Genomic DNA, 14,320 nt, shown 5'->3' with positions numbered 1-14,320 from the left:
CAATTTTGAAGAGAAGGCCCCTGCCTTCCTGGCTTCCCTCCTCCATCCCTTCCTCCCTTCCTTCTTCTTCTCCTTTTTTCCAACACATATTTTATTGCATGGCTACTATTCCTTATCCCTGTTGTAGGGCTGAGAGCACACGATTGTACAGTATAGACAGTATAAGACCAAGTCCTTATTATAATCAAACTGAGAGTGGAGTTGCAGGATAAGCAGACAATTTTTTTAAATTTAAATAACAATATAACCAAAAATATTTTGATAAGTGCTTATAGGAAAATAAGACAGAGATTCTAGACACAGATTGGAAAGCCTTTGGGTTGAGGGATCAGAAAAGTCACCACTGAGACACTGAGACTTACTTTGAGAAATAAACTACAGTTAGGAGCCAGCCATGGAAAGTGACGAGGAAGTAGGTCCAGGAAGAGAGAGCAGCTATTGGAAAGGACCTAGAAGGGGGCGAGGCGAGGTTTATCCAGTTTAGTGAAGCAAATAAAAGCCAGGGTGACTGGGCTTCCCTGGTGGCGCAGTGGTTGAGAGTCCGCCTGCAGATACAGGGGACGCGGGTTCATGCCCCGGTCCGGGAAGATCCCACGTGCTACGGAGCGGCTGGGCCCGTGAGCCCTGGCCGCTGAGCCTGCGCGTCCGGAGCCTGTGCTCTGCAACGGGAGAGGCCACAACAGTGAGAGGCCTGAGTACCGCAAAAAAAAAAAAAAAAAAAAACACCAGGGTGACTGAACTGTAGTGCCCGGAACAGAAAAATGAGGTCAACAGGGATCCCATGAGGCCCCAGATGCTGTGAACGCCTTATGGGTCAGTATAGGAAGTTCAGATTTAATACTAAACTTATACAGAAGTTATTTGAGCTTGAAGCAGAAAGTGACATATTCTGATTGACATGAAAATATATATATACGTGTGTGTGTGTGTGTGTGTGTCTGTGTGTGTGTGTGTATTACTGTGGCTACCGTGTGGAGAATGAAGAGAAGAAAAAAGAAGAGCCATGGTCAGAAGACAGGAGTCACACAGTGGTTCCAGGGGTTCAAGCTTGAGTGGTAGTAGTAAAACTGAAGGGACGTGGGCAGGTTTTAGATTTGGTTTGGAGGAAGAGTCAATAGAATCTGAAGAGGTGGGTTTTATATGTGGGAAGAAGAAAGGAGAAGAAACAAGGATGACCCCTAATTTTTGACTGGAGGTACCCAGAGGTGCCGTTTACTGAGATGGGGAAGGCTGGGGAAGAAGCAGATTTAAGATGCTACCTAGACATCCAGGTGAGAAGGTCAGGAGGCAGAGAATATATAGACTGTTCTTAGATCAAAAAAATGCATCAACCAAGCTTCTGAAACTTACCGACTTTATATTCAGCCTTGAATATAAAGGCTCCTGAAGCCCTCCAAATTCTTTTGAGTATATACAAGTCATAAGACATTCTTTTTTTCATTTTTTCGGTTTCAAAACTAATACATATTCACTATATAGGATTAACATATATTCACTAATATAATTCAAATATACTGAAATATATAGTAGGTAAAGAAATGAAATACTCTCACAACTAATGTAAAGATTCAATGAACACCTATCCACAGAGACAGCAGGACTTCTTGAGGCAGGTTAAAAAACATCGGGCTTCCCTGGTGGCGCAGCGGTTGAGAGTCTGCCTGCTAATGCAGGCGACACGGGTTCGTGCCCCGGTCCGGGAAGATCCCACATGCCGCGGAGCGGCTGGTCCCGTGAGCCATGGCCGCTGAGCCTGTGCGTCCAGAGCCTGTGCTCCACAACGGGAGAGGCCACAACAGTGAGAGGCCCGCGTACCAAAAAAAAAAAAATAGACAGTTTCATAGTTGCTAATGTCTCCCCTTCTGTTAATTTCTAGAATAACCTAAAAGCAAGATTGTGGAGTAAATTTCCTTTCAGAATCACACTCAAGTTGGAAGACAGCCTGAAGGATACCTAATCCTAGCTCCCATCAAGAGGATTTCTCTCAAAAATGTTTTTAAGAGAGGATCACACAGTATTCAATACCTCCAAGTGACAAAGCTCATGAGTTTACAATCTTACAAGGCAACTCATCCAATTTTAATACCTCTGATGGTCAGAAATGTATTTCTTATACTAACCTAAAATAGAGTATACTAATTGGGTCTTTCTTCTTCCTTCTGGAACCTAATAGGTAGCATCCAATCCATATTTCTTGAGGAAGACTGTCCACTATTTCAAAGGCAATGATCATGTCTTTTCTAATTGTTCTTTTTCCAAGCAAACATTGCCAGTGGTCTCCCATTACTCAAGTACCCCAATTTCCAGAGATTTCAATCATCCTTGTAATTCTCCTTTAGAATGATCCAGTTCACCCACACATCCTTTAAAGAAGTTATTCAAGAAGGTATCTTCTGTTATGGTTAGCCTAGTACAGATTACAATGTCAGTATTACTTCACTTGATGTAAACATAGAATTTATAGGCTAATATTGCATATTTGTGCTCAACAAGCACATCTTTTGAGCTTAAGAAGAACAAATATTTAGACCTTTTTCATATGAATTCCATTTAAGTCCAATTTTACACATTTTGTACATACACAACTAATCTTTAAACCAAGTGTTTAACCTTATTTGTATTCTCAGTGAATTTTTAACTTTTAGTTTCCTTCCGTTATTTTAATATATCACTATCTTTTGAGTCCTTATTCTGTGGACTAATGTAGGCAGTCTGTTATAAACATGTTGTGACATCCTAAGAGACCTGCCAATTACTTTAGAATCATTCAGACACACCATTGATTTATTACCACAACTACAGGTTGGTTCAGCAAATCAAATGCAAAAGCAAATGCAGTCTTGTGAGTATAACCTGTGTTTACTGAAACCATGCTGACCTCTAGTCACAAACCAATTGCTTAGGGCCAAGCATTCACAAATCAGTTGCTTAAAGTTTGTCTTTGAATTTCCTCAAAAATTACTATGAATCTCCCCCATCTATTCCTTCAGTAGATATTTTTCCCCAAGTTGAAAATCTGGGACATTTCTCTCCATGTAATCATCTGACATTTCTGATATTTCACTAAACGACTCATTATAATAATACCTTGTCTTTATTGAGTACTTTTAATGTGCCACATACTCTGCTAAGAGCTTTACATGCCTATTTCATTTAATCCTCACAAAAACCCCATGCATTAGATATAATTCCCTTCTTCATAAAGGGAACTGTCACTTTAGAGACGTTAAGGAGTTTGCCAAGGGCCACACAAGGAGTAAGTAGCAAGCAGTGCTGGGATTCAGAGCAGAGCTTCCTGCTTTTTGCTGCTCAGCAGGTATTTCTTGAGGACCCGCCAGGCACATGGACTCTTTCCTGGTCCCTCAGGAAGACTGTGGCAGCACTGACATACTCATCGACCTGTGAATGTTGCATCCACACCCTAATAAAACACTAATTATCCACTACTCCTGCTTCTTTTCCTCCTTCTCCCTACTGCAACTATAGCTTTAGGGCATTTCACTTCTTATTAGTAACTTTGGAAAATGAAGGAGGGAGGGAAAGGAACATCTATTTACGTAACTAGAAAGACACTTCCGAATTTTTCCAAATACAAAGGGAGTCCATTTTGTCACTGGTAATTCTAAAAAAAGATTTTAGAGCAGAACACGCCTCTTGAACAGGCTGAGAAATTATCTAAGACTTTCATTTATTAATATTCCTTTAATGCCCTGTGGCCATATATAACTTATGAATTTTAGACTCTGTGTGGGCAGATATTCCTGTTGCTTGGAAATACAGCAGCTAGTACCGACTGACAAAAGGTGTGTAGGAATGGTAGAGGGCTATGAGGAGGAGGGAGATTTCTGGCTCAGCATGTTTTAAAATACACCACTACCCACAGTTCTTCCATTGCTGCTCTCGTTTCAACGTGTACTTTTGAGAAAATACTTAGAAGTATCACCAAATTTGTTGAACATTTCAGAAGTGTTTCAATTCTAGAAAAACCCACTTTATTTTTCTACTTTACAAAATAATCTTAAATATCTAAGCATATGTTTGCCCTTGGCTTCAAACATCAAGCGGTCAGTCTTAATTGCTTTGTCCAGAATCCTGCTATGCGTCCCCATGCCCAGCGCCTGGAATCTTCCAAGCTTCTATAGGTGGACCACACAGGAGTCACCTGATTCTGATCAAAGAGCCTAACCACATAAGGTCTGTAGTTTCCGAACTTGTCTGCACATTTCAGAATTGTCTTCACAGAGTCAATTAAGAAACTTTAAAATATATTAATGCCTGTGTCCAGCCCCCCCGCCAGAGATTGTGATTTAATGGGTATTAAGGAGGGATGGGGGTTGCCTGGACAGTGAAAGTTTTAAAAGATGCCCAAGTGATTCTAATGTACAAATTTGGGAATTTCTGACGTAGGAAGTATCTTTCCCAGTTCTCAGTCTTCCATTAGCTCTGCCTGCTCACCACTGGATTCCAATCCACCGTAGCACAGATCCATCTTGGCCCTGCCCAAAGGGATCTGGATGTCCAAAGTACCAGAGGCCTTGCTTCTACATGGTTTCATCTACCAAGAGCTTCCTTGTATGAGTGGGTTTCCGTGCATGAAGTTTGCAGGGGGAAAAATGGTAGCAATTTAGTTGCATCTAAGAAACTGAGACTTCCAAGTTTTAGTCTAAAAATTGCCTGAAAGATGGAAATCTTCCCCAGACGCATGTGGTTTTGTTGCTCTAGTTCTCAAAGTCCTTTAGCTCTCTCATATTATTGAAGACGAGAAAGAACACAGAGTACAAGAGAAGAACATTCATACCTAGTATTAAGAGAGAAACTCCTATAAAATCACCAAGTCTGGGCTTCTCTGGTGGAGCAGTGGTTGAGAGTCCGCCTGCCGATGCAGGGGACGCGGGTTCGTGCCCCGGTCCGGGAAGATCCCACATGCCGCGGAGCGGCTGGGCCTGTGAGCCGTGGCCGCTGAGCCTGCGCATCTGGAGCCTGTGCTCCGCAACAGGAGAGGCCACAACAGTGAGAGGCCCGCGTACCGCAAAATAAAATAAAATAAAATAAAATAAAATAAAATAAAATCACCGAGTCTCTAGATCAAAGCCTGAAAGACTCTAGTTGAGCTTGCTAAACATCTGTGTAACAATGCCACAGAAATAGAAAAGAGAGCTCATGTGGTTCAGACACATTAATTATATTTCCTCCAGGTAGGCAGTCTCCTATATTCAAGGTCTACTGAGTCCTTTGATGCCCATGCCAGATAATCTTCTTCATAGTATATGATATTTTGAATTGTAAACACTATGGTTAATCTTGAAAGACAACTTTTAAAACTTGAGATATTTGTTTTCCTTCGTGTTTTGATTATAAGCATTCCAATCTAAAACAGCCACACTGGTGCTCCTTATCACATCACCCTATTTTAATTCTCTGCACAGCAGTTACCACTTTCTGAAATTTTTGTTGCTTGTTTGTTTATCCCCCACCAAAATGTGAGCCCCCCGATACCACTGATTTCCTCTCACTAAATGCTATATCCCCAGCATCTAAAACTGCTCAATAAACCTTCAATAAATATTGGTCAAGTGAATGAATGAACATTCTAACATTCTCTGCCTATCGGTGAGTACTTTACTAAAACAGTCATATGCGAGTCCCAAATGATTCTCATGCTGTGTGGTCTGGAGCCTCAGGTTTATACATCTACAAAATGGGAGAAATAAGATATTGACCTTATAGGGCTATTGTGAGAATTACATGAGATAACACACTTTAAGGACTTATCATAGTGTATGGCATATATTAAGAACTCCATGAGGGACTTCCCTGGTGGTCCAGTGGTAGAGAATCCGCCTTCCAGTGCAGGGGACGAGGGTTCGATCCCTGGTCAGGGAACTAATATCCCACACGCTGTGGGCCAACTAAGCCCGTGCACCACAACTACTTAGCTTACGCGCCTCAACTAGAGCCCACGTGCCACCAACTACAGAGCCCACGCGCCTGGAGCCTGTGCGCCACAACTAGAGAAGAGAAAACCCGCATGTCACAACTAGAGAGAAGCCCGCTACCACAATGAAAGATCCCACACACCTCAACGAGGACCCCGCATGCCGCAACTAAGACCCTACACAGCCAAAAAAAAAACCCCAAGAACTCCATGAATGAAAAATCACATCATAGATATGTATATCTATGACATTCATAGTACAACAAAAGTAGTCAGAGAGATACTATGATTTCATCACTTTTTAAAAATGCATTTTATTAACATGTTTTTTCACTGTTGAGGAAGAAAACTGTTAACATGTTTTTATGTAAGCTACCAGTTGCTTGTAGGAGAAGAAAGACCACCAAACCAGGACTGAGAGAAAATGAATCCAGGCTACTGATCTGTATGGCCTCCAACAAGTCGTTTAATAGGTACCTAAGGCCTAGTTTCTTAACCGTAAAATTGGGGCGGGGGTGGTTTAGGAAATTTAAGGGGAATCAACTGAACTCTGAGCTCTTACCAGCAGCAAGTAAATGTCCAAAACATCGACATTTAACTTGTAAAAGCAAACATTGTTTAAAGATTTTCTCATAATTTTTGGCTACATTAGATGACTACAAAAGACCTCAGTAGTAAATTAAATTTGGTCTATACATTATGTGCACAGCACTCATATATAATCCCATTTTTACAGTTAACAAAAAGTGATATATTTGAAGTTATTTTTATTTTTGTAGAATTCTCTGCTTATGTGTGTGCTGTATGTTGTCCTAATGTGAAGCTTTTTCCCCAGTCTATTTTAAAATTTAACAGGTTAAAAAGACATAGATTGGGAAGAGGTTTCCTGGAGAAATATTCTCTCTTTAAAAGTTCTGTACTAATTATTTTTTAAAAGTTACAATAAACATCATTGTGAGGCATCCATAGGCAGAGGATTTTTTTGTTTGTTTTTGTTTTTACGTATGGATCAAACATTGCCAGAAACATGATATATAATGAATTCATTCCTTTTGCCAGCACCTTTATTTTAATAGGGCTCTATTACAAATGATGAATCGATAAACCACCGTTCACTTTCTTTGACGTGGACTCTTGCCTCTCCTTCCAAGAATCCAGAAATAGGCTGTTGGTTGCCTGAAGTCTTAAACCTTGATGGTCAATTCAGGTGCACTCTTCTCTTGGCCCTTACTCTGCCCTTTCCTCAGGCTGGCGCTATGAAATCATCTGCTCTTCCAAGGAGAACCACACAGCTGAAGACTATCCTGGTGTGTTTCTGTTCCAGCTTACATTGGTGCATGTGGACTTATTACTAATGCACAAAGCATGAAGCTTTGGAAATTTCATCATCTGGAAATTGATGGGGGGGGGAGAGGACATAATCTGAAGATTTATAAATATCTCTTAACAAAGCCCCGGCTGAGCTGTGTCAGGGTTGCACACTCTCTTCGCCTTTCCCTTACAGCTTTTCAATTTGCTTTCCAAACATTTCTTTGTTGCCCTTGGCCCCGGTGCACTTAAAAGAAGCACATCGTTAACCACAAAGAATGCTCACTGTTTTCTGTGATTTCAAATCACAGCATAATTTCCAAGCATTTCCTCAGGGAGCAGCCCTGCAGCAATTACCCCGCTGCTGAAGACTTCCTTCTCATCACAGAAAAGTTTCAGTCCTAGCGATGGCCAACCAGCAAGGCTGTAACAAATGATGACTTAGGTTTCAGCCTCCATTCCCCAGCGATTTATACCCCCAAAGGAAGAGTGAATCCATTTTTGTGCAAATTCAACAGGCACATCTGACAATGCTGCCCTCTTCTCCAACTCACACAAACTAGGCATTCATCAACCCGGATTACTTCCCCCAATGGGGACTCACAGTTACTAAGTGGCTTGGGTCGGGGTGGGATCGCTCTGTGTCAAAAAGGGGCAAAGTACAAGGAAAGGACACGAATCTGAGTGCATCAGGGAAGTGAGAACTGAGTTAATTCATTGAGACAAAATAGTGAGGCTTTCCAAAGCCGAAGAAAGAGGAAAGACCGCTTCCCACCCCCACCCCGGCCGTTCTGTGAAACACACTGTCTCAAAACTAACCTCAGCAGCATCCCAGGGGTAACGTGTCCCCAAGTGTAACCCGATCCAGAACAACTTACCCGACAGGGTACACTGGGACAGGCTTTACTTCACAATCGCGTTTCTCTCTTTTCTTTCCCATTTTGATGGTACCTGGTTATACACCATCTGAAGAAATATCTCCAGACAGGGTCAGAGGGTTACAAAACGGGCAGGGCAAATTTCCACAATACCTCATCTCTGGGTGTGGTTTTAAGGATGTCCAAGCCAGTATACTGCCTTGAGGCAAGGAAATCAAAATCTGATTTTTCACTCCACAACTCTACAAGCAAATGTCGCGCTGCCCTCCGGAGACAGTCTCATTGGGTCCAGCCCTGAATTAGTGATCGGCAACCACTGAAAAATGTGGGTTTGTGGAGGTTTAGAAATCTTTTACTGGGGGGAGGGGTGGAAGGAATGGGGACTAGGAGGACTAACCATTCACTAACTTCTTGTGAGCAATGCACACGCGCGCGCGCGCGCGTGTGTGTGTGTGTGTGTGTGAGAAGGGGGGGGAAGGAAAGAGGTGAAAAAGTAAGCACTTGCCTCCCAAACCGAGCAGTGTCTTGAGAGAGTGACTACATGGTGACAGGTACTCAGAAGGGGTGGTGGAAGGGAACGGGCACGTTGGTGATGATGGGTGCGGTTGCATGGATTTTCCGAAGATGGCCACACTAATATCTTCCCCTCCCACGTGACCTCCTCACAGCATGATGTTGAGGTGGCATCTACATTCTCTCTTCAATCCAGTGGGACTCTGACTACAGCAGAAGACACAGTCCATGATTCCATGGCTAAATTATAAAGGGCCATCCACTTTCCACCTGGGCCTCTCAAGATGTCCACTCTTGGGACCCAGCCACTCTGCTGGGAGGAAGCCAGGCAGCTACACGGAGAGGCCACGTTCCTGCCACAGTACCAGCGGAGGTCCAGCCAATAGCCGGCATCAATTGCCAGTCAGACAAACCAGTGAGAGAGCCTCCAGATGACTCAAGCACTCACCTTGGAGCTGACACCACGTGGAGCAAAAAAGACCTGTCACCACTAAGTCCTGCTCAAATTGCAGCTTTGTGAGCAAAATAAGCCACTGTGTTATGGGGTGCTTTGTTACACAATGACAGACAACCAAAAGAAGGGGCAAGGTCTCCTCTGACACTGGATGTTTCTTCACACAGAATAAATCTGGCCTGAAGAGAAATGGGACCTGCTTCTCTGTCTTTTCTGGATTTTCATAATTTGGGTTGATTCTTTATTAACTTTAGCTTTTTTTCCTCTTGGTCCCAGATGAAGATGTCCATGGGATATACCTCAACTGAAATTGTGTATGTATATGTGCACTACAGGGTGCTTTGTACAACTTTGAATTGTGGCTGCTATTTACTAATCAGAAGGTTTTACTTACACACACACACAAACTAAAAATCTTTCTTCTCTTGGAACTTCCCTGGTGGTGCAGGGGTTAAGAATCTGCCTGCCAATGCAGGGGACACAGGTTCGAGCTGTGGTCCGGGAAGATCCCACATGCCACGGAGCAGCTAAGCCTGTGCGCCACAACTACTGAGGCTGCGCTCTAGAGCCCGTGAGCCACAACTACTGAGCCTGCATGCTACAACTACTGAAGCCCGCGCGCCTAGAGCCCGTGTTCCGCAACAAGAGAAGCCACCGCAATAAGAAGCCTGCGCACCTCAAGGAAGAGCAGCCCCCGCTCACCACAACTAGAGAAAGTCCACACGCAGCAGTGAAGACCCAACACAGCCAAGAATAAATAAGTTAAATAAATAAATTTAAAAAAACTTTCTTCTCTCAAAAAAACAAAAACAAATGGAAGATCCGGCAATACTCGATTTGCATTTCTACATAACAGTAATTCACATGCAAAATCTCGGGTTTCTTCTCTCCCCTCTACTCTGCTGCATTACAATCCTGCCTGTTCCACTCAAGACTTGTCACTCTTTTACATTTGCTGCTTGACCTCTACATGAATTTGGGTTTATGGCATCTGTTTCAACGACAGTTCTCTGCCTGGTTGGTTAGGATTTATTCTTATATAGTTATCCAGGAGTTAACATTCTATTGAAAAGAAGAGTTTAAGATCATCAGTTTAATAATAAACTGAATTTAATAATCATCATTATTAAAAGTCATAATAATAAAAGAATAAAAATATGTAAAGGTCAAGTTTTTTTAAATTAAATAAGAAAGGATGAAATAAAATATATGGAAAATAGCCACAAGGGGAGGTGACTAGGATGTCAACTTAGGTTGTTATCATACACTCTGATGCCATCCTACATCATGCCCCAGAAGCCAATGTTTTTTGCTATATTGTTTCATGCAAAATTTGTTCTTTTGGGGAGTAAAATTACACAAAATTCAGTCTACTAGTGGAATCACATACACAATGTTTAACAACCCTATTTACCTTTTGGTATAGTTGCTGAGGATACCCTTATCACACCACTGCATGAAGAATCTCAAATCAATAGTTTCTAGGGGGAAGATACAATTTCAAGAGTTGGAAAATGGAATCACCCAGCCTGGATGATCCAGCTGGAACTGATACATTTCTTTTTATTTTTAGTGGCTGGGGTCTTTCATTTTTATTAAAGAGGTTTTTAATAAATTTTCTTTCTCCTTAACTGATAAGCATAATTTTTATTGTATATTATATGTCCTAAAATGAATGGGATGCTTAAAAACATGGAATAGTAAAGGATGTCAGTCAGCTAAGAAAATGGTGATCCTTTATACATGAAAATAAAGATTTCATCTCCTTAGGAATAAAAACAGAGGGGAAAGTCCTACTTCGTGCTCATTAAATATATTGGGAAAGGATCCATTTCCAAGGCTTATTTCATAGTGATATGTGTTCAGTAATCACTTTAAGAAAAGTTCTCTGTTTCAAAACCCATCTAAAGAGCACTTATGTGATCTTTATGAAGATCCACCAGGAGTGTGAAAATACTGTAGTTTAACAAACCCTATGTTTGTGGTGTGCCCATTATGGCATGTTGAAACAGAATTCTACTCTTAGTCTTTCATTCGATATCAGATTGGATGGGCTTTCTAGAACTGCCACTCTTCTGGGGAAAACAATATCAAGTTATCTTTTAAAGTACACATGCTCTGTTTTATGATATCACTATAGTAAGACTTGTCCCCTTCAAGAAAACATGCAAGGATAGTTAAGGGGCATTTGACTCTCCCCACCCTAAAAAAGCAAACAGACAAACAAACAAAAAGATGTGGCTCAACAGGTGTTTAAATAAGGTATTGTCTACTTCATATCGGAAGAGAGCTAAGTTATTCAGCTAGTGAGGCCTGTGTTTGGGGTCAAATTCTTGGTTTACAAATTTAATGTCTGAGATGCTCCAGAAGGAGAAAATTTATACATCAATGACTTCAGCAGAGTGTAATCCCCGTATAACTTTACTTTCTTGGAGTTGTCCTTATTTTGGGGAGGAAAGGACTAATTTATGAAAATACAGACAACAGAATGGTTTTAAAGTTTTTATTGCTGTCATTTTTTAAAATTTCTAGCCGGAGTTAAAAGTCCAATGCCAAAATTAGCGTTAAAAATCAATTGCAGAACGTTGTGGAAATCAAACTTAGAAGTCAGAAATAAAATTACTGAGAAATGCTCTTTGAAATCCATCGTGCACATCGATTTTAACATCATCAAAGCCTTAACACAATGCCAGAACAACTAGTTTTCATCCGGATCAAGAGACTTTTGGCAATGGTCAGCATTTTTGGATGAACTTTGATAAGCAACCCTATGTTTACCACGATGTCATGTCGTCGTGGAGAAGTGTCCAAATGTCGGTCAAGATCGAACAGACAAAGATGTCCAGAAAAACCTACCTACCTCATCATTCTGGTCATCTCATAATTAAAAAAAAAAAATTCCTATTCATAAAAACATCTGTGAACAGGCAACGACTCTACTCGGGCTCTTTCAAAGCAAAACGGTAGCTGTCAAATTGATTCTGTTAGCTATTAAAGTAAGTGAAAAGTTTTGCCACTTAATAGGGGGTTTTGCCTGGGGACTCCAGGCTTTGTAGGTTTCGCGGCTTCCTAAACGGCTCTCAGAATAGCAAGCTCCTAGCGATTCTTGGGGACCTTTCATTCATCTCTCGGGTAAGGTAGCTGACCCGGCCCGCGAGCCAGGAGGCTTCAGAATAGCCGAGATGTGGGAAGTTCTGAGATCCCCGACCCTCGATAGCAAGACAGCAAATGATACAGCTCTCTGGTCTCTTCAACCCTGAGAGCTGTCCCGTTAGGCCCCCAAAGCCGGGGTCCCTCTCCTTTCCTGTGAGGGATGAAGCGGGGTGCGTGTACCTGGGGGATGTATTAAGTGGGGCGCTGGGGACAGGAAAGTGCTCAGAGACGACAAGCTGCCTGGGGTCACCGTGCTCAGCGGCGAAACCTGGGCGCCAGAGGCTACAGGAGCGCACGGCGAAGGCAAACGGGTGCCGGGCAGGGGCGGCGGGGCGGCGGGGCGCGACGGCGTCCACTCTCGGCCGGAGGGAAAGCCGGGTGGCCCGGGGTCGGGAGCGGCCGGGGCGCGGCGGGGCGGCTCCGGGAGGGGACGCGCTTACCTGGAGGTAGGGCCGCCCGCGGAGCACCCCGCCCACGACGATGTCGGCCGCGGCCATGGTCCCGGTGGGCGAGAAGCCGAAGCCCACGTAGCCGGCGGTGCGCACCTCGAGGCGGAAGGCTAGCCGGCCGCCCCAAGGGCCCCAGCTCAGCCAGTACTTGCCCTCCGAGTCGAGGAGGGTGCGGTGCGGGAAGGGCCGGCCCGAGCCCCCCGCCGCCGCGCCGGGGAGCAGGCCGCACAGCAGGAGCAGCGGCCAGCGGCACATCCTCGGGCGCGTCCCTCCTGGCGGCACCTGGGCTCCCGCCGCCTGGAACGCGGTGGGCGCACGCCGAGCGGCGGTCGAGAGCCGGCGGCTGGGCACCGCCCCCCGTCCCGCCCGCCGGGAGGGGCCGGACCGTCCCGCTCTCCCTCCCAGGCCCGGGCGGCCCGCCAGCCCGTCGGCCCGGGTCCCGCGGATTCCAGCTGCGTCCCGCCCTTGCCGCCCATCCATCTGCCAGCCCGCGCCCCTGCTTTGGTCCCCGAGGTGGGATTCAGTGAGGAGCGGAGCGACGGACGTCCTGGAAGGAGAGAGGAGGAGGTGGAAGCCTAGGCAAGGGGGTCGGGGGCAGAGGGAAAAGGAGCGGGAGAGTGAGCACGTCTTGGGGACCAGGGGGTGGGGATCCCAGGGGAGAGAATAAGGAATTGCCGAGAGAGGGTAAGTCTAGCTTAGCCGAGGAGGGGAGGACCTGAGTAATCAAAGGGACTATCCTGGGTTTGCTGGAGGGCAAGTAAGAGAAAGTCCCGTCCAGGGTTAACCGCTTAATATTTCCGTGTTCGCTGCCGTCGATTTTCCGAAACCACTGTACACAGCGATGCCTCTACCCCACCGGGAACACGGTTCACCTCGTCCAGCGCAACTCTCTCACCCTTTCATCGAGTCTTGGGAGACCTGGTTCCTGACGGCAGGAGTCAGCACCTTAAGGCTTGCCTCCTTCTAACTGGTTTTTGTTTGATTTGGTTTGGTCTTGAGGGGACAAATTCTGCCAAACCACTCTGCCATCAGCAAATCGGTCAGGGTTGAAACATCATTTGGGAGTTAGATTTTAAGTTGATATCCTCGTTTCCTGCTATTTCAAGTTCTGGCCGTAGTCATGTTTATCAAAAAGTGTTTTTGTCTCTACCTTTGACCACATCACTCCTGTCTTCAGAATGCTAATTACTCCGTGTGGCAACTGCAAATTACCGTCTTTATTTATTCATTTATTTATATTCTGCCATGTTTCATACAAGTTCTAAGGTGGCTTATAAAATACAAGTAATACAAAATATAAAAATAAGAGAGGATATCAGATTTAAAAAATATGGGTAAGGAGAATACTACAAATATGTACTATTTACTTTGGATTTGGAGGCTCCACACAAGCTGCTTATATTAATTCTCTCTGCGAGTCATGTTTCAGCCTGTTTTTTCCTGCTCCTATTTTCTCTTGCCATTGCTTTTCCCATAACTTTTCCAGAGTTGCCACCATGCATCAAAACTGTGCTCTCCCAAAGATTCGGGCATATTTGACTAATTCTGGAAAGCAACCTTCCAGCGGATCTGTTTACTAGGGAGTTCAGGGAGTTGCTTGAGAAGAGACTCATCCCAAGGAGAGAGGGGA

General features: G+C 44.1%; 1 protein-coding gene across 3 annotated transcripts in view; it reads right to left on the bottom strand.

The window, feature by feature from the left end:
• Positions 1 to 13,043, bottom strand: part of MOXD1 (monooxygenase DBH like 1) — an 81,532-nt gene extending 68,489 nt beyond the window's left edge. For 2 of the 3 annotated variants that reach the window (XM_082633743.1, XM_082633744.1), the window contains exon 1: positions 12,682 to 13,043. In XM_082633743.1, the coding sequence (XP_082489869.1) occupies positions 12,682 to 12,945 (264 nt within the window). In that variant the 5' untranslated portion in view covers positions 12,946 to 13,043. Of the gene's footprint in view, positions 1 to 8,121; positions 8,235 to 12,681 lie in introns of those variants that run through there. The other variant, XM_082633745.1, reaches the window with a different exon arrangement.
• Between the last annotated feature and the right edge of the window lie 1,277 nt (positions 13,044 to 14,320).

The sequence above is a fragment of the Mesoplodon mirus genome (assembly GCF_964341445.2).
Source record: "Mesoplodon mirus genome assembly, chromosome: 10".
In the NCBI taxonomy this organism is placed as follows: domain Eukaryota; kingdom Metazoa; phylum Chordata; class Mammalia; order Artiodactyla; family Ziphiidae; genus Mesoplodon; species Mesoplodon mirus.
The sequence above is the reverse complement of the archived record's forward strand: the minus strand, read 5'-3'. Positions and strand labels throughout refer to the sequence as shown.